Genomic DNA, 20,533 nt, shown 5'->3' with positions numbered 1-20,533 from the left:
GGAAGGAATATTTGCCCTAAAATAAAATAAAGAGGCCCTATGTTTATATTCACACTCATCTGGTTGGGGGTTTTGTTAAAAAAGAAAGAGTAGCATGAAATAAAAATATTAAAATTATTTGAAAAATCTGAACTTGGAGGACAAGGTCATGAAGAAAGGCAACCTTGGTTCACTTTGCCTTAGAACAGCGACCTTGACAAAGGACTTTGATTCAAAATTGGTTAATGGGTTCCAGAGAATGAAGGACCTGTTACAAGTATAATGTGCATTTTTTGGGGAAAAGATTCTGAACACGTTTAACCTTCAGTGTGCCTTTATAAGGCTGAAGGAGTCATAGACTAGGACCATATGGAATTAAGAAGGGCCTATTTCTCTCCTTGAGGGCAAATTTCTCCTACTAGCTCCTCTCCAAGCACACAACTTACTTTCTACTGGAAGGCTCTTAATTGTTTTGGAAAACACTGCTTTCTTACTACCAAACCCTTCAGCAGAAAACATAAGGATGAATGCTCAGCAAAACACAGTTTCTATTTCTTTCTCAAGGCAGAAAAGGATATCAAGATATCCTTAAGATAACAACCATCGCCTATTGAGTATTTACCATGTACCAGGTAAATGCTTGGCATTTTAGACATCATCTGATTTAATATTCTTGACGATCCTATAGGGTGTGTAGTATCATTAGTTTACAGATAAAGAAGCATGTGCAAAGAAATATTAGGCCAGGTTCACAGAACTAGTAGGTGAGAGAGTTGTATATCAAAACCACGTGTGTTTGATTACAAAGTCCACACTCCCTTCTGCACCGCTCTGTCTAACTAAAAGGAAAGAATTTCTTAACATTTTTAAGAGACTCAACAGTTTAAAGAAATGTTTAAAGAAAAGGGAAATAAAATAATTTTTAAAATGTTGATAATTATATACAAATACAGATTTATTCAAAATCAAACGTACATTATCCCCAGACTCACTGTAAAATATACTAAGACAAATACATTTAGGGACGATAGCAGAAATACTTTTAGGTCAGAAGCAAGCTTAACTTCAGATAAGATGTGGCTATGGAATTTAGAGACAACATGAACCTGTCAGAAAGCAAACAGGTCAGGTCCTGGAGGCATCAAGAACTGAAGGGTAGGAGAGAAAGAACAACGGTTTGCTGAAGAGTTCGGCAGTGAAATTCACTAATAGTTTCATTCAGTAGAAATACTTCATAAATCCAAGCATAAATAAATGAATAAACACTACATAAATCTAAGCATAAATAAATAAATAAATACTGTAAGCAGCAAAGCTAAAGTGAATGTAGAATCTGAAGGCCAGACTTTTCAAGTCAGCCCCAGGAGTCAAATTATTTTTACATGAGCTGATATCATAAAAATACGGATTGCCCATATTTAGAAAAGCTCACAGCAGGCAGGAATATTTCCAGACTCCTTCTACAATACCAAGAGATGTTAATCACCACTATGTGTTTTTGCACAGTACTTGGTAGAGAATAAGGCTGCTATTATAATGCGTTTATCCTGGATTGGCCCCAGCATATGAAATAAAATGATAGTATTATAAGCCTGTTCTGCACTTTGTCATGCAGATATATACCAGTGGTTCTCAACTAATGCCCTCTGCCCCTCCGCAAGAGGGTATTTGGCATGTCTGAGAGCTTTTTGATTGTTTCAAGGGGAGTGTGGGGTGGTATTGGCAGCTAGTGGGTGGAGGCATCCTACAGTGTAAGGAACAGGCCTCCACAACAAAGAATTACCCAGTCCAAAATGTCAATAGTGTGGATGGAGGTTGAGACGCTCTGGACCAGGGGAGGCTATTGCATTTGTGACCCGAGGGGTAGTTTTTTGCTCACCGCCTTTTCTGAGCTCCCCACTCTCGCAAATGTCAATTCTCAGGGATCATCACTTCTGGCACAGAGTTCATCAGTGGGCCTAGAATGTGAACCAGATATCAAGACGTCATTGTTTATTGCTCTTTTCATATAAAACAACAAATCATACTGTAGCTCAGGCATTAGGTCTCCTCGGTTGTCACTGTCATCCGTGGACCTTTCTGACATTAACAAACCTAAACCTAGGCACTTTGGAGGCCGGCTTTCCGGCTGGGTTTAGGTTTCTTCCCCACAGCAGCCTTGCTCTCGTGCAGCTTTGCCCTCGTGGTGGGAAAAGCAAAACACTTGGGGGAATAAGGCGTTTTCGTAACGTCATTTATTTAGTCTAGATGAGAAACTTTACTCTTTACGAACAGGAAAGTTGCAGATTCCCAGAAGCTGGATATCGAACCAGAGAATATTTGTGCGCTGGGGAAGTAAATCACGTTGTGTTTACTTATAAGGATAAGGCAAGGAAAGGAGAGGGTGGTGGAAAGCCCCGATTTGGCAGGTTTTCTACTGCTGGAGCCTCCTCGACCTTGGATTGTTCCCTCCTTTAGGAGAACGGTCGCCTGCGGTGGGAAGGGTACGTCGTCGCAGGGGGCTATTTCCCGACGGGACGATCCCGGCCTCTCTGCACCGTAAGGAAGTCCTTCTTTTCCAACTCTTAATTACTCCTGGAAACTGCCGGGTCCCGACGGGGTAGAGGGGTAAAGCCGGCGGGACCGGTCCCGAGACGTGGGAAGTTGCCGGGCGGGCGGGAAGCAGCAGGAAGAGGCGGGATTCCTGCCTTTTGTCTCCCGGTCCTTAAGCCCCGAGCCTGGCGCTGGCGGCTGCGACGCCCACCCTCCTGCCCAACGCCCCTGGCCGGGTCGAACGGCTCCGGGAATCCGCCTGGCGCGGCGCAGGGGGCGGGGCGCGGTGCAGGGGGCGGGGCGCACAGGCCACGCCCACCAGCGGCTTTTAAAGGTGCCGGCCCTTTTCCCGGACTCCCTGCGCGCTGCCTCGGATTCGGCCTCGCCTGCTCTGCCCGCGGTGCGTGGTCCTGCCTCCGACTCGAGTGAGTACCCGCGGTGGGGGCGTCTCCGGCAACCCCGGGAAAGGGGGGTTCCCACAGCCTCCCGGGGTCCTCGGGCCGCCCTGCCGGCGCCGCCCCCCCGTCGTCATCCTCTGACATCCCGGTCGCTGCCCCCATTCAAGCCCCCCAGCCATCCCCCTCACCCTTGCTCCCCCTCCGCACAGCTACCCGGCTCCACGCAGCCGCCCCGGCTTTGTCCTCGGGTCCTGGGCCCACTGGACAGATAAATAATCATGCGTGACCTCCATAGCACTCTGTCCCCACCAGTGTTCCGGGAGAGAGACGCGGTGGAGAGTTTCTCGTGGCAGCTAATCCGCTTTTGGTAGCCTTGAAACCCCCTCCCCCAGAGGCCGATTCTCTCTCCGTCAAGGAGAGGGCGGGATCCAAGTCTCGGGGTCTCCTCTGACCCAGAGTGTGGCGCGCGCTGAGGGCGACCTTCCCCGGGGCTGGTTCGGAGCCCTGGGGCTGAGGTGGGAGCGTCTACAGCCCGCGCAGCCTAGAATCCTTTCCCTGCTGCGGTACAGCGCACTTGGCATCCCCATTGTTTGGTGGTCTCTGCCCACCAAGCAGCAAACTCTCAATGTTGAAGGAACAGCAGTGAAACGTCAGATCGATCACTCCCAGCCTTTTCCGGAACTTTCTACTGTTTAGACACAAATAGGAAAATAAGAATGCTTGGTTGCGAAATTCTGCAACAGGTCCCGAAAACCACATCGGGGGTTCCAAAGCTACACGTAGGCAACCCCAGGAGGGAAGGGAGTTTTCTAGGTCGGGAGACACCCATCTCAGCACTCACCTACCCCACCCACCCCCGCCGTCCCCGCCCGCTGCAAGCTGGGACGTTTGTTGAACGATACTTGTTTAAATGGTTACTCAAAATGTTTAACCTGTTTTATTAGTAGTCTGCAGTCCAAGGACATTTTCATTTTATAAATGTTTTCTATTTGGGGTAACTTTTCATGCTCGGACAGTAAGAATGGTCTCTTTAGTTCTTAACTTTTCTGATTAACCTGTTTTAAAGCTCTACCAATAAAATGCCAAGAATTCAAATAGGACAAACCACAAAGTTGGCTATAATTTCACTAAATTCAGGAAAGAGATGGGCAATGAATTCTAAAAGAGTGGCGCACATTCTTTAAAAACTGCATACCAAACTATAACCAATCTTATCAAGTCCTCCGTGGTCTCCCCCCACTTTCTTCTTGGTCATTACTCTTTTGGGTTGATTGCCACTGGTACTTTATCATTGTTTCTCAAGGTTCTTTCTACTCTCGATTCTAGTTTCTTTTGCCCTGTCAGAATGAAATTAGGTAGGGACAGGATCTGCATCCCATGAATCCTTGAAACTCACAGTTTTTGCTTATGCGCCTTAAACATGGTTGGACCAGAGCCAACATTGATTAACTGAATAAACAAATGAAGGAAAGAGTAAGGTCGCAGTTGTGGAACACAGAGATTTAATTGGACTCAAGCAATATACACATTAGCAAATTTGATCCGTTTCTGTTGTAAGTTTTTAATATATTCCTCCAAATGTACTCAACAAATACTGATTGATACTGGCATCTGCTAAATACTGTGCTGAAAGCAGTACTCATCGGAGCTCTGTCCAGATTAAACTGCCAAATTATAGCATGATGAGAAGGGCAGGAATGAAGCTGGTCGGGCCCAAATTTACATGCGGCTCCAGCACCCATTGGTTTGATGGCCTTGGGCAAGTTAGTCTCTGATCTTCAACTTATAAAATAGGTATAACACACCTTGCTGGGTTGTCCTAAGGCTTATACAAAGCCTAGACAGCCTGGAGAGGTTTCTTGTAATTGGACATTGTTCTACACTTGTTGAATCTATGGGGAAATGGCTATTAGTGAAAGCCACTTCCAGGAGAGCATTGACTCAGACTGGAACACTATCTCCTTGGCCTTGCCTGGAGGCCAGCTCTTTTCCTTTGCAGATATTCACAGGTTTCCTCAGAGCACCGCATCATTTCCTGGGCTGATATTTGCATGGTATTTGTGCTCTAATGGGTGGAGAAATCCCTAGACTGCCTTGGGACCTTGATTACCTAGAATGGTGCTACATGTTTTTGTGTTGTGAGACTTTCTGGTAGTCTGGTGAAGCCTCTCAAAATATTTTTAAATGTATAAATAAGTGTATGAAATAAAGTACACTGTACCAAGTTGACTGATCCCCAGAACTTCAAGTAATCTATGGACCTTGAATTCAGAACCCTGACATAGGGGAGTTTTCTCAAACTGGATTGTGAGGGAGCTAGACACATGCTTTGATTGTTAAAAATTTTAATTATATTGTGAATAATTTGCAGAGTATATCAGGTTCCTGGCTTTTAGTACTACTAATTGTCCTTGACTCTTACAAAGAGGACACATACCATGTAATACATTAAGGCCAAAGCACTTCCCAGTTCACTATAGGAAAGAAGGTTTCATGGTGGCTTCTCCCACAAGAGAAATGTGAAGAGAGAATCAAATCCTCATCTAGCTCACAGCAGTACAGGAACTACCCAATTTAAAAAGAACCTAGAATCAGAGACCTAGAAGCCAGTATTATATTCGAGCCGCTAGCAGTGGTTTAGTTTTAGTGAAACATCAAATGAACTCAAATGTAGTTCATTTGAATTTTATTGGTATTAATTCTTAAGTTGAATTGGTAATTTGTTTTGGTTACAGTTATAAGCCAACTTAATATCTCTGTGCCTCAGCTTCCCTACCTATAAAATGGGGAAAATAATAATGCCTATCGCAGTTTTTATGAGGATTAAATGAGTTATTGTAAGTAAACTACTTAGCATAAGTAAAACATATAGTAAGCTTTATGTAAGTCATAATATAATAAGTGAATAATAGTGGATAATATAATTATTTTTACCTACCATATGTAGGCAGTGCTTTGCATATGTTGTTTAATCTCAGAACTGCCTTATGTTCTGAGATTAATTATAAATAAGCATTATCTCCATTTTTAAAACGAGAGAACTAGCAGATCAAATAACCAAAGTAAGATCATTTGGCAAATAAACAGTAGTCTTGGCACGTAACTCTTGGTTTGGCTCCATGTAAAAATCATGCAAACATTCAATTGTTTGAATAATTAAATATCTTGTAGTTGGCACTGATTGTGAATTGCTATGGCAGATGTTGGAGGTCAGAGTGACTGAGTTTATAGCATAGTTGCATTCTAATTACAATATGTGATTTGGTAAGTAGTATCCAAATCTCTGTCAAGGATTTTGCTCTACTCCAAGTCGAAGAGATAAGTAGTAACAGGATATAGAATTAGTAATTAATGATGAGGCTGAGGTAAACACAGGAGAGCTCACTAGGTAGAAGGGAAGTTTCCTTCTGTAGTGAAAAGAGACTTAAGTTAGAGAGGAGTGGTAGAGAGCTTTCTGATTGAAAGTAGCAGTTTAGGGGTGAGATTGGCACACAGAGGACACTTATTAACTACTAGTTAATGGATGAAGGTTGGGTGAAGAGGAAGGTATTCCTGTACACAAATAATTTGCTAACTCAGAGGCTGATAATTCTCAGGAAGTTTGAGTGGTCTCAACCCTTAAATCAGATACAGGAGTTGGGGGACAGCTTGTGGTTCTACAGTCAAATATGGGAGGGATGTGCCTGGATTTGCTTCTTTGGAGGTCAGTGACCTCAGCAAGTCACCTAACTACTGAACTTTTAGTAGCCATTTAGGCCCAGTAGTGCTCCTGAAGGAAAAGGAAGCCAACATTTGTGGAGTACAGGCCTTTTGCTAGGTACTTTACTAATGTTATCTCATTAAATCCTTTCAGCCATCCTGTGAGAGAGTTCTCACTTCTTTACAAGTTACAGCTGAGGAAGTTAAGGCACTTGGTCAAGACCACAGAGCTGATAGCTGACTTTCAAACTTTGTCTTATGCTAAATTCCACACTTTATCTCTTATACCAAGAGTGTCTTAGAGGTGGCACATGTAGTGAAATTTCCATAGCAGACATTAGTGATCACAATAATCTTTAATGTGGAAACATGACTGAAGTTCAAAATCTTTCTCAGCATAATTCCAGGATCTATAAGATGGAACTGTTTTGCCATTCCTGTATAAGTAGACCATGCACAGCCCTTTCTACACAAACATTGGTCATGTTGGACTATCATTTGTTTATGTATTTCTACCACCACAGCAGAACTCCCTGAGAAACAGGCACCTGTCCTTATGAACCTTTTATCCTTAGCTCCTGACCCAGGATGAATTTATATGCTTATATATGAGCTTCATAAACAGTAACATTGTACGTTGTTTATTACCTGCCCCTACCAGAGAAGAATTACCTGAAATACAGAAATGAAGTCAGAAGTTAGCTGGATGAGGGAGGAAGCTAAGTCAGTTACCCTGATGAGAGGTATTAGGAGCATAAGGAGGAAGAGATATATGAGTTGGGTAGGGGTAGATGAGTAGTGATAACAAAAATCAAACATTGCTAAATATTGATGAGAAAGGCTACCAATCACTGAGTGCCTACTAGAAACATTTTTCTCATCCCATTCTCTGAACAACTCTATGAGAAATGTAGTTATCTTCATTTTACATAGAAGAGAAGTCAGACTGTGTTGACTCCAGAATTCGTGCTCTTAAATCACCCTGAGGCTGAGCTGTTTTAAAGACCAGCTTGAGTATTTGGCTTTGGTAGAAAGAGCCAAATGGAACATGGAGATGATTACTAAGAGAAGAAAAGTCTATTCTTGGTTCATGGTATTCACTTAGATAAGGGAAGTAGACTAAAGGTAGTTTGGGTAGCAGAAGAAAAAAAATTTAGAATGGGCATTGAGTATAACTTAATTTTCAATTAATGACAGCTCTTAAACCCTGGCCTTGTTAAAAATCACTGTAATTGTTAGTGCTTCTAACTTACGTATTCATTAACAAGTGACCATGAAACTGGTTTATAATAAATTCTCCCTTTCGGGAAATTGGATTATAACCAGGTTCTAGTATAATGGCAAAGCTTCTGGAAGCATTTAGAATGTGGGATAATAGACGGTTTCACTCCAAACCTTTGGTACTAGAATGACTTAAACTGCAAGTGGCGACATGTAGACTCGAAGTCATGGATTCGAGTCGTTCATATTCTAAAATAAGACGGAAAATGCAGCACAGGTGGTATGAGAATGATTCATGTGCTCATTTTGTGGCTCTCGTTGGTTATCTAGCGAATGAGGTAATTTTACCACAAGGTGACTCAGAGGTAGACTATAGTAATTTTCTTGTAGGGCTAGGTCTATGAGTTTGGGGTGGTGTCTTTGACGAGGGAGAAACAGGAAAGAGAAATTGCACATCGGTGTTCAGATGTAAACCAAGCTTTTTAATCTAAAGCAGTGGATAAATCCTAGTGCTGGAACTCTTTCAGACATTGAAAACCAAAGAACAAGATACTGAGAAACAGAATAAGCTCGCATTTGGCTTCTTTAGTGAGATGTGTGTTAAGTGGGATTTCATTTCTCCTCTTACCCTTCTGTAAATTAATGCATAGGATTGAGGTGAGGCATGCAGCCCAGACTGCTCAGTGCAAATCCAGTTTGCTGTGATTAATGTCAGCTGTTGTGAAGTTGTGCAGCCAAATGCCTGTATGAAAAATGAAGCCTTGGGTTTTTGTGTGTGTGTGTGTTTTTTAATATGCATAGCAATGCCAAGAGTGACAGAAATGGAAGATCATCACTCTTCCCTCTGCCAAATGCAGAAGAAATGTCCATAGTTCACCCTAAAAGTATAAATTTGAACTTCATGTCTGAGATAGTCACCACAAGTGGAATAATTGTTATACTTGGAATGCATTTTAATGTCCCAGAAAAAGAAGGTTTGTGAATGACTAATCAGCTAAGTGTTTTCTTTACCCTGTCTGTTGCTCTGAGCTTTGTTCTATAAGTGCTAGTCAGTGAGTTTTCCTACTGGAGTACTGACAGCAAGGTAGACGGTATGCGATGCCCCCTCCCTCTTCAAGCTAACAAGTTATCGGTTGTCTGCCAAGGCAATTGTTTACCTTGTTTTGTCTTCCCAATATCAAAGAGGTAGAGAAAGCTACCTTTCCCTATTTTACAGGCAAGAAACTTACGTATTTTACAGATAAACACAAGGTTGTACAACCATTACAATAGTCAAGTTAACCCAGGTCTATCTAAACCAAGCCTCCTTCTGCCCTCCTTTCCTCTCTCCTTCCCTCCTTTCCTTTGTGAACTATTTCAGACATTCAAAATAGAGAATATAAGGAACATCCAACTATCCGGTATTCAGCTTAAAAAAAAAAAAACATAAATCCAGCTGAAGCTTTCTGAGGGTGCTCTTTCTATTACACCATTTTCTGGGACCACAGAGAGGGTTATTCAGAAATCCTTAGGAAAGTTTTTAAAATGGATGGAACTTTAAAAAAGCTAATGACTTGGAAATTTTACTTAGAATCCAAAAATGTGACAGAGAAGTAGGACAGTGCTACGTTTGTCTTGAGAAGCATAAGATCTAATTGGGAACTGTATCAACAGGATGAAAAAGGAAGGATTCTTTAAAAGAATAGAAATGACGACGTTTTGATATATGCCAAGTACTCTGACGAGGTGCAGAATGTAGAGATGTGGTCCCTATCCACTGAGGGGAGGAAGCTTGTAACACAGTAAGCTGAATGTTGTAGAACTTTGATAGGTATTTCCTGAAAAGGCAACACGTTCACATTTGGCTGGTGTGAAAATACATTAGAAATTAGACTTGACTTAAAAGAAGTGAATTTAAGTAACCTTGAATTATATAAAGGGCAGATACTCTCCTCTTTTTAAAAAATCCAAGCTGATCTTTAATAGAGAATAACAAAGTGATGAATTAGCTTTTTAAAAATGTATTTTTTAATGTTATTCAGTAACAACCCAAGATAGCATTTGTCTTACTAGAAATCTGACTCCTTATTGGTGATTGCTCCAAAGTAAATATGTATGAATATGTAAGCTACTAGGTTGATATTAAACGGTATACTTTCTAATACAATGAAAAATGCCTAGACAGTAACAAATATTTTAAATGCCAGCTGGGCTATTAATTCTTGGAATCCAATTTTAAGTAATTGTAATGTCATTAATGGCCTGCAAGCCTGGGTTGGTTTTTCCGTTTCCTAAGGAATCATGAGGGCACTTCCGGCAGATGTCTGTTGCCTCCATGAGCGTTCCAGAACACAGTAACTTTGGAGCCATGGGGCAGAGTCAATATCACTAATTGCACTCCAAACTCAAGCCAGTGCAGGCTGCTGGGGCCAAGGCTTTGTGTCAGCTTTTATAGTCAGGCTCAGGTTTCATTGTGGATTTAAACAATGGAGCACCTGTCTCCAGGGAAGGGAATAAGAGATTTATGCAACTACTAAAGGAAAGCTTGCAAATATATTCAGTTGTTGCTAGATATTGATCCTATATGGATGCCTTCACAGTAGCCTGGTAACACTTGTGGATCTTGGAATTACTTTGTTCCTGTCTGAATAAGGGGTACTAGGCTTTTTGCAAGTTCAGACTTAGTGGTAACTAGTCATATCACTCAGGTCTTTGTGTGTGTGTGTGTGTGTGTGTGTGTGTGTGTGTGTGTATGTGTGTGTTGTTGTTATTTGTTTCAAGGAGCAGGAGCTCCATCTCCAGATAACTTAAGAGGGAATTTATTGGCTCACATAACAAGAGTATAGCATAAGGTGAGGCATGGCTGAGAAGTGTCTACACCTAGTATTTCCATCTCTGTTTTCCTCTGTGCTAGCCTCATTCTTAGGTTCTTTTCTGATAGTGGCTAGACAGCTGCTAGCAATGCCATCCCACATTCACACAGCTCTAAACTGAAGCTCCGTGTTTAACTTTTATTGAACTGGCTTGGGTCATGTGCCCATTCTCAAACCAGTCACTATGGCAGGATGCAGAATACAGTGATCCGGTTGCCATGTCCTAGTCACATGCCCAGCCCTGGAGTTAAAGGTGGAGTCAGTACTGTTTAAACCAATGCTTTCCAACCATCTGTGATAAAGCACCATGTTTGTTGTTTGTTTTAATTTCCAAATACGAATTGATTCTCTGACTGTGCTGTTCAACAAGATGAATTCTCTGCTCATGCTCTTAATTGTTGTGGCATGAGATTGTATAAAAGTTACCAAATGCTTATGTGAATTTTGTCTTGACTGGATAACCAGCATGGTGGACCATCCATCACCAGGAGGCCACATTTCATAAGTACTTTCCTAAACCACATGGACTAAGGAGATAGTTGCTTCCCTGACGAATATCTGGAGAAAATTTTGCCCGAAGGGGGAAAAGGGAATGAATGCTGTGTGCTAGAAAGATGCCCATCACAGTGATTCACTCTAGAAACCTTTCTTTTGAAAAGATGTCATCGCAGTGTTCAGGAAGTCGTTGGGTTCTGGATGTCTTCATGCTGTAGGATGGAAATATAACACCCTCTTGTTTATTTTAAGGATTAAAGATCCCTCATTCTTTTGCTTGGCAGCCCCACTTTTCCCTTTTTTTAGCCAGGCTTGAGTGGGTAAGGTCTCAGCTCTCCTAACCAGCTCTTTCCTAGAGAGGCAGCACTCAGCAGAGGAGACATAACTTCTTTCACTGTGTTTTTAGATTCTACTCAGGGTGGGGCAGACACAACACACAGTCCTCAAAGGACAACTTTCTGGACTATTAGCGAGAGCACTTGAGTCCGTGGGCTATTAAAACTAAGCATTTAAATGGAGTCCAAATGGACCGACTTATTGAGAAGGGGATTAGAATGTGCTGGCCCTGAATCAACAGCGGGACGGCCGAGGAGCTAGACTTCTAGCTCTGCCACCACATCAGGCCTCATTGCTCCGAGGTTATCCTGACATACTCGACAGACTATTCACTTGGCCGGGAAGGGATCCTGGTAGCATGTTCTGTATAGAATGACAGCCCCATCCAAGAGGGAAAACGAACTATTGGCTGGACCAGAGGACCTTGGGATTAGTGAAAACAGAAACTTAAATTGTAGCCATCTGGATGGGTGTGTGTTGTGGTTACAGCAAGGTTTCATGCGTGCAGTTGTGCTAGTCACAGGCACAACTATTTATGCTATATCTCACGTAACTTCAGCAGATAAATAGAAAACTTGTTCTTGCAGGGCAATACACTTTCTTCCTCCCTTGAAAGTGTGTCATAGCTTGTATATGTTAAATGTTAAGAATTTGGTGGTGTTGCAATGAATTAAACATGTAATAAAAAAACTCCACCCAAGGGTAAGTTCTTCAGCTGAGTTTTTTTATTCATTATGACGGGGTGTGGGGGGCAGTGTTTGCCTTTCCATTCTCCACTCTCCTTTCTTAACTCCTGTGGATTCTAGTCGCTTAGTCTGTTTTGTGCCTGGTGACCTCTACTGTTCTACTGAATGCTGGTCCTTTGTTCTGTTTTAGGCTCTGAGTAGGGAAAACAAAAACAAAAACAAAAAACGAGCAGGACAAGCCAGAGTTTCCTAATGAAAGACCTGTAACTTGGGAGAGGAGAGGAAGTTATTTTGCCTTTTAAAGATGTGGTTAGAGCAGTTCATTAAGACACAAAATCTGCAGCTATCTCCTGGATTTAAACAGATCCCTAGGAAGCTTGTAAGACGTCTCATCCACTATGAGGACATTCTAATGAATTTTTTCTTCCTTCAGAATGCCCGTCTGGGGAGGTGGAAACAAGTGTGGGGCCTGTGGGAGGACCGTGTACCATGCCGAAGAGGTGCAGTGTGATGGCAGGAGCTTCCACCGCTGCTGCTTTCTGTGCAGTAAGTACCTCCCAGGGCTTGACCTGTGACAGAACTTATGTCTAAGAGGCTTCAGTTTACTTATTTAAGTAAAAATTGTGGTTCTGTTAAGGATTATTTTAGAATATTATTTTTTACTTGTCTCTTCTCCTAGACATTGTAAGTGCTTAGCCTAGCAGCAAGGACAGCAGGGTGACCCAAGACATTTGACCTTCCTGTGTCCCCATCACTCTTAGCCTCCATTTGGCCTTTACTGTACTTTATTTATTATCACATCTGTCTCCCCTGCTTCATTCTCTGAGAGCGCAGTGTCGTTTATAGTCTGGCACCAAGCGCTGTTTCTGGCACATTGTATGAGCTGGCTCTGATCTCTGAATGAACGGATGGCTCCTCATCCACGCAGCTTTCTCTTCCTGGCTGGGCTCGTTCTCTTTGAAACCGTCTTGCATGTTTCTCACCACACTATTAGTTGAAATTCAAATGTGTAGAAGCTCAAATTCTGTCTTCTCTGGTAGTGAATATTCAGAGTTATTTCTGATTATTGATATCCTAAATTTGAGGGAAAGGAATTTGGGATATGAAAATCCCATAGAGACAAGTTGAGAATTACTGTTGTTTATAGATGAAAAATTATCAGAGTGTCTGACATAGACAGGAAGTAGAACATAAAACAATACATCCCTCTTTGTTAGAAAGACAGTAAATACCTGAAAATGAAAGAAACAGAACTAGAGGTAAGCCCCCTCTCCCCTGCATATTCCCTCTAGGGAGAGCTAAGTCTTCAGTTTTAAAACAGGAGCAAGCTCTTCATTAATCATCTTCTGATTCAAATGACAAAATTTTCTTTAACAATGGATTTGTTATATGAGGAACCCACCCATACATGCAGATATTTGCTATATCTGTAATACTGAACAGTGAAAATTAGTTAGAAACTGCACATGTTAAAAATAAATTTGGTTACACTAAGAAATGATCTTGAGGAAAAAATTCTCAAATTTTTGTTGTCTTTTTTCCTCTAGGCACCAGCACTTAAGGTGTCTGGACCTTTCGGTAGTATAACTGCCTTGCAGAGAACTAGAAAGACAACAGAAAGCCACAGCTACAAAGAATAAAAATACAACATGTGAATGTTTGCTCTGTATGCCCCCATGATAGCTACCATTTCTCAGATTTGGTTTAACCATTTCTTCTCTTAGAAATTACTTTTTTTTTTTTTTTTAAGAATCTATTTTTCAGTAGGTTTGTAGCCAAGAGTACGTGAACAGAGAGGAAATGCAAATACTTAAAAAATTGTTCTTAGTTTCATCAAGGTTAAGCCATGATGTCTACATCATAATAAAGTCAGTATTTATGAAATGTCAAGCTCTTTACTGGTCATTTTTACTACTCCTCCCTAATACTTGTCTCTGATGACTACAGCCTTTTAAGAAAATAATTCAGAGTAGTTTGAATAGGGGTGAGGACTGGGGGAAGGAGAGGTGGTTACACAGAAAAATCTTCATTTACTTAAACTTACTTTGGTTATAGAGTTTTTCAAAATAGCTTTTATATTAATTTATATTTATTCTGTTAAGGATGTCTGTTTTTCAGCAGTGTACGATTTTAGGTTAACTATGTCTTGAGCAAACGTCTCTCAGTACTTGAGTCTCGACAGTAAGATATGAGTAGGTGATGTCAGTTCTATCCTACCTGAGAAGACTTCGATCTAAGGTGATAGAAACTTCATGATTTACCTCTGTTTTCGGCTAACCAGCTAGTTGCCTTTCCCTGCCCTTCTCTTTCTTTCCTTCCTCCTCTTGTTTCTCCCCTTTTAAATAAGGGGGGAGACCCCTTTTCTACTACACGAAACTTGGATTTCCAGCTGCCTGACTGTGCTACCAATAAGGTCCTTCACAATTTCTTTTTTTCTCAGGCTTAACTGAAGTTTTAGAAAGTGAAATAATGTCTGGATAAAACATGATGACATTTGGCAATTTTATGCAGTGTAGGATACGTGGAAATGCCTTGTGGCAAGAAATCCATCAAGAAAGAATGCATTTTCCTTTGGGACGAAAGGGCAAACAAATGCAAACTTTAAACCGCTTGATGATTTTCAGACATACTTATCACTGCTAGAGAAGCCAGTGGTGAGATGAAAAAATAATACTTTTTCTCTTCTGGACTAGTGATGAAAACTAGAATTTTAGATTGAAAACGGTTTTTATCCCAGGGGGTTCTTTTGGGGGAGGTGAGGTGACAGAGGCAACTCCCCCAGGGCACTTGACCACTTTTTGTTGGTTGTTAGGTTGATTTAACAATACTTGGTATGGAGAGGCTGAAAAGATTTTGAGTGTTGCGAGACTGGAAGCAAAGGGTTAGTTTTGTTCCTTTTGTGCATGTGGTTATAACCATTTCAAACATCTCTCCCTCCTGCCAGAGGCAAATCATATTGAAAAGTTTTTGAGGCTTCAGATGTTAAAATTCTGATACATTTCTGAAACAAGCGTCATATTCATGAAGGCAGGCAAATAGTCATCCAACGTAGTCACATCCGACTGGTCCAGATGCTGTCTCATGGCTTTTGGGAAGCCACAGAATTAAACTAGGGATGTGAGAAAGCCGGTGCCTTCACCATTTGTAGACCATGTGTCTGTGCCACCATTGTTCTCAGGAAAAAGGCATCTTTGGCACATTTTTCAATTCTAATGTCCCCCCCGCCCCCCCCCCCAGTGGTGTGCAGGAAAAATTTAGATAGCACAACAGTGGCAATCCATGATGAAGAGATCTACTGCAAATCCTGCTATGGAAAGAAGTATGGGCCAAAAGGCTACGGTTATGGCCAGGGCGCTGGCACACTCAACATGGACCGGGGCGAGAGGCTGGGCATCAAGCCAGAGAGGTGAGTTAGGACCATGTTTGCTACATTCAGAAATGCTATGATAATTAATGTTGCTTGTTTAACAGGGAGCTGGAAGTCTTCAGATTTTTAGCTTAAACTAAGTAAACAGAACAACGCAAATTTTTTAGGATAAACTAGTGACTATTCTTTAAGCTCGAAATATAGACAGTGTTAGACCTAACAGTTCTTAGTGATTTTTCCAGTGATTTCTAATCCTGGTTCGAGAGCATTCCAAGGTGTATCAAAGAGTCATGATGTTCTCAAAATCAGGTGCTTTAAATTTACTTCCATTTCACAGCACTTTAGAGACCAGATGTCATGAAGTCAAATGATAAAGAAATGTGGTATCTGAATCATGAGATGCATTTCTCATGTGCAATTAAGCGGTCAATGAAAATTCCTCATTCTTTCATGTGAGAATATTTCCTCATTAGGAAATTAACTTTTCTCTAACTTAATATTACTTAAAACTTGAATTTTTTTTGGTTTTTGACTCTGAGACATTAGTATTGAACTTTAAAAGTTTCAGTACCAAAGTAGCAAGATGCTAAGTCTGCTAAACTTAAACTTAGTTATTTCATTTTTAGGCTACATCAATCACCTAATTTATCTTAATTTCTTCCTCTTCATTTCTGTTTTTGTCCCAATAATTCCCTCATTTGAACTTCACCTTTTTTTTTTTCATATCCATTTTATGTTGACGAGGCCAAAACTGGTGTAATGCTCCAATAAGATGGTCTTCCCTGGACAAGACTGTAAATCATGCCCTTCCCGCAGTATTAACATACGTTAGCTCATTTAGTCCTCGCAATAACCCTGCCATCTTAAGAAAAATTGAGACAGTGAGAATTAAGTGATTTGCCTAACGTCACACTGCTAGTTAATTGTAGAGCCTGGAATTTAACCTAGTGTCACTAGGTTACAATTTTAAACATGATACATGATGGTATGACTGAAATAATAATCATTGAGTGCCTATTGTCTGCTGAATATTTATGTTCATTATATACAATCCTCACAGTTACTCTGAGTTTAAATACTTTGTCCCTATTTTATAGACAGGACATTAACTTTCAGGTCAACACAGATAAGTGGCAGAGCCAGGATTTGAACCTATGTGCACTTGGCTCCCAAACATGTGCTCTTTCCACTGCAATGTGTACTGCACTGAGGCCCGCCTTTTTCTCTGTTCTTGGCTTTGTTTCCACACTCAGGGTTTCTGAGCAGTAGCGTCTTGCTGTGCACCAGTTGTGCAAGGGCCGACTCATCCGTTGCTGCCTGCCGTCACTTGCAGCAGCCCAGCTTACCTTTGTCTTTGTTAAAGTTCATCGTTCTTGTTCTGCTCTCCTTTTCCAACTTGTTAAAATTTACTTGTTTCCTAAGATCATATGTCAAACCTTTCAAAACACACATACTTAGACACTCTCCCCCAAACAAAACCAAATTCATCCATGGCCCCAAAAGTCAGTCAGTGATTGTGGCAATAGTTTTAAAGTCACAGAGACACAGTGGACCCTATATCCACTCCTATTTCTCCAGCTTTACCAATAACTGGCAAGCCCTCTGTGCTAGCCTGTTTCACCTGGTGCCCTCGACTCTTCCCCTTCTTAGGCTGGCCACATGCTACTTATCCTTCAGAAGCAGGTATAGGGACTTCTTTTTCCAAGAAGCCTTTCTTATTGACTTAACTTCGGGAGCACCTGTAGTCTGGGCCACTCTTGTGGCACGTGGTGATTTTAACAGTTACGAGACCAAACACCTTCACAAGGGTCTTCTGGAGAGGCAGCACTGAGTGGGCAGGAATATTTTCATTGAGGCAGACCTGCATCTTTCAGTTCCGGCTTACCAGTGCAGTCTCTAGAGCTCTTCAGCAAATGATTTGACATCTAAGACCCTATTTCTTCGTCAGTAACATGAGATAACAATTATCCTTACCCTACAAAGTTGTTAGAAGGCAGGTGAGAGATAATCTATATGAAGTTCTTGTTAACATAACCATCAACAGATTTGGAAATTTTTGTTGGGAAACTTGTCACTGGAAGTGTTGGATATGACTGGGAATGGCTTTTAAAGATCACTTTTAAAGGTAAGTATATACAGTAGGTTGGGACATTTAAAAACATATGCCTACGTTAGAGACAATTGGAAAAATCAGCACTGTGAATTGGTATTTGTTGCTAAAGGTAAAATGTCCAGTGGCCACATCAAACATGATTCAAAAAATGCTGTATTTTTTTCCAGTAGGAAGAAATTGGTGCTTAGTTACCATTTTTTGAGTGCTGTTGTTATAGCTTATCTGCTCAACTAACTTATAAGGTTCTAGAAGGGCCATTAAATCTTCTCAAAGCCCGGAATGGTGTTTTGTATTGTAGCTGCACCTACATATGGAACAGAAAAAAGTTACAGAGAGCTAGGAAAATATGGTTTACCCAGTGGCCTGTAATAGTGCAAAAATACCACTTGGATGGGAGACCACCTAGGAAGACCAGGTGCTATAGGTGTAAAAAATAAAAGAATAAGGGATTGTAAGCTGACAAGGTCCTTGCAATCTGTGAGGGCAACCAAAGGTTGCCTCGCCTAAAAAAATTAAAAAAAATAAGAAAGAAAAGAAAGTGGCATATTCACCTTTCCCCTACTTAAGATATATTGGGAAATTAATTTGTAAAACATGCTTAACCTTCTTAATTATAGACTACTTAAGTCAATTGGCCTATATGCAAAAACTGCTTAAGTTCACACTGATTTTTCAATCTCATGTGACATAAAAAGCAAGGTGTGATTCTAGTGGTACTAATATGACTCTGGGTTAAAAATACGTGCTATGATAGGATTTTATAAAGCATAGACTAACAGTTTAGTGGAGAGGCTAGCAATGGGGATTAAATGAATTTTGACGAGTTTAGACTCAGGAGAACAGATATTTAAGTTTGGGTCTTTTTGAAACAATAATTAGCCCATAAATAAGTTAAAGTAATAACTCTGGCCAGCACCTGAGATTAACTTCTTTCTTCTTTCCCATCTGCTGGCCTGTGAAGGCATCCAGCCATGAGATAGTATAGCATTAAGTCTACGAGTTCCATTGTGCCTGCTTTATGTACTTAAAAGGGCTCTTTGAAAATCTTGCCTAATTTTTTTTCTCCTTTCCACAAGTGTTCAGCCTCATAGGCCTACAACCAATCCAAACAATTCTAAATTTGCTCAGAAGTACGGAGGCGCTGAGAAGTGTTCCAGATGTGGGGATTCCGTATATGCGGCCGAGAAGATAATCGGAGCGGGAAAGGTAAAGTGCTGTGTTGCTTTAATGACAGTGAGTGACCACTCTTCGCTCCTTTTCTCCACATCCACTCAGGCACTCTGTCTTATAAATAAATGCCTTGGACTGAACCTTTTCTTAATTGCATTTCCATCTGAATCATTTGTTTTTTGAAGTGCTGCCCTTGACAAATCACATCTGTGTCTAAAAGGAACTTGTTTTTATAGGGGGCGCTGCTGAAAGCTGTTAACTAAAAAGGCCAGGCTGTTAACAAATCTGAACTCTGCAGGTTATTTAATGTACTGGAAAAAAAATCAGTGAACCAGAGTCAGGACGCCTGGTGCTAATTTGGTGGGTGGATTTGGAAAAGTTACTTAACCACTTCACCTTTTTGAGCCGCTGTGGTCTCAACCGTGAAGGAGGCATTCCCTTAAAGGTGCACAGCAGGCTTGCAGAGGGCTCAGGCTACCCTGAGGGAAATGGCCCTTCCGCAGCTCCCAGCCGATATCTTCTATGAAGGAAGTTTGCACTCAGACCTTTTGTAGGTGGCCAAGAATGGAGATACTAGGGTGGTCTAGTTCCAACCACAGCACACAGGCGCTCACTTTGGATTGATCTTCCTGAGCGTCTCAGTTGAACTGCAGGAAACCGGCCTCTCAAACTTATACTCATTTGTCTCTTCCAGCCCTGGCACAAAAACTGCTTCCGATGTGCCAAGTGTGGGAAGAGTCTTGAATCAACGACTCTGACTGAGAAAGAAGGTGAAATCTATTGTAAAGGTAATTTCAGTTTTGCTATCCATGTGAATATCTCACACTGGCTATTGTTTAGTGAGATGTCACTAGCATTTAAAAACAGAAAAGTACTCTGAACATGGGGGCAAAGCAAGTAGGGATAGTGTCACTGGCTATTTGAAAAGATCTAAGGATGCTTACAGGTGGCACAGAACCACAGAACAATTTTAGATGCTACAATAAGGTTAAGTTCCTGATCATTTAAACCTCCCCTACTAATAAAAATAAAAACCCCATGAAAAATAGTCTTCTGTCAACTCCATGTTTTAGGCAAAGCCTGTGAGTATATGCTTTGTATATATGAGTATATAAGGTAATTGACAAATATGTTGCCTGGCCTGATTTTTATGCTTGTAACTCAGCGGGACTATGAGCTGAACACTGTGCAACCAGAATGCTTGGTCTTGGCCTTTGCAGCTATAGGATACTACATTAAGTTGAACTCTTTTTGGTGTAGCCAAGTTTTGTTTCTTAATTTATGGGGGTGTTGTTGCATGGGTCATAAGCAATGTTACCAAAGCTTAATGGACTTGTACTAACTCTCCCTTTTCTTTTGTAGGATGCTATGCAAAGAACTTTGGGCCTAAAGGATTTGGCTATGGCCAAGGAGCAGGAGCCCTTGTTCATGCTCAGTAAAGGTATAAACCCAGAACTGAGATCGCACACTGAGAATCGCTATATAATCTAGGCATGAATAATCTAACACTAAACTACTGTGAAATTTTACCATCACTTACGTACTGTATGTTGCTCTATACTTGGATAGGCTGGCCAGATAGTAGGAAGAGAGCACTGTATCCTTTTGCTTTATTCATCAGCATTTTCAAGAACCATTTCTTTTACATTTTAAATAAAATTTCAGCTTGATTCGGGTGTTCATTG

General features: G+C 41.2%; 1 protein-coding gene across 1 annotated transcript; it reads left to right on the top strand.

Annotated features, from left to right (window-relative positions):
- Window positions 1-2,850: 2,850 nt before the first annotated feature.
- CSRP2 (cysteine and glycine rich protein 2) lies at window positions 2,851-20,518 on the top strand. Its single transcript, XM_006923776.3, has 6 exons — window positions 2,851-2,936; window positions 12,632-12,744; window positions 15,436-15,604; window positions 18,755-18,884; window positions 19,543-19,636; window positions 20,211-20,518. Exons 2-6 carry the CDS (start codon window positions 12,633-12,635, stop codon window positions 20,285-20,287), a joined length of 582 nt encoding a protein of 193 aa, XP_006923838.1. The 5' UTR covers window positions 2,851-2,936; window position 12,632; the 3' UTR covers window positions 20,288-20,518.
- Window positions 20,519-20,533: the final 15 nt, after the last annotated feature.

This window comes from Pteropus alecto, unplaced genomic scaffold, assembly GCF_000325575.1.
Source record: "Pteropus alecto unplaced genomic scaffold, ASM32557v1 scaffold76, whole genome shotgun sequence".
NCBI lineage: Eukaryota > Metazoa > Chordata > Mammalia > Chiroptera > Pteropodidae > Pteropus > Pteropus alecto.
The sequence above is the reverse complement of the archived record's forward strand: the minus strand, read 5'-3'. Positions and strand labels throughout refer to the sequence as shown.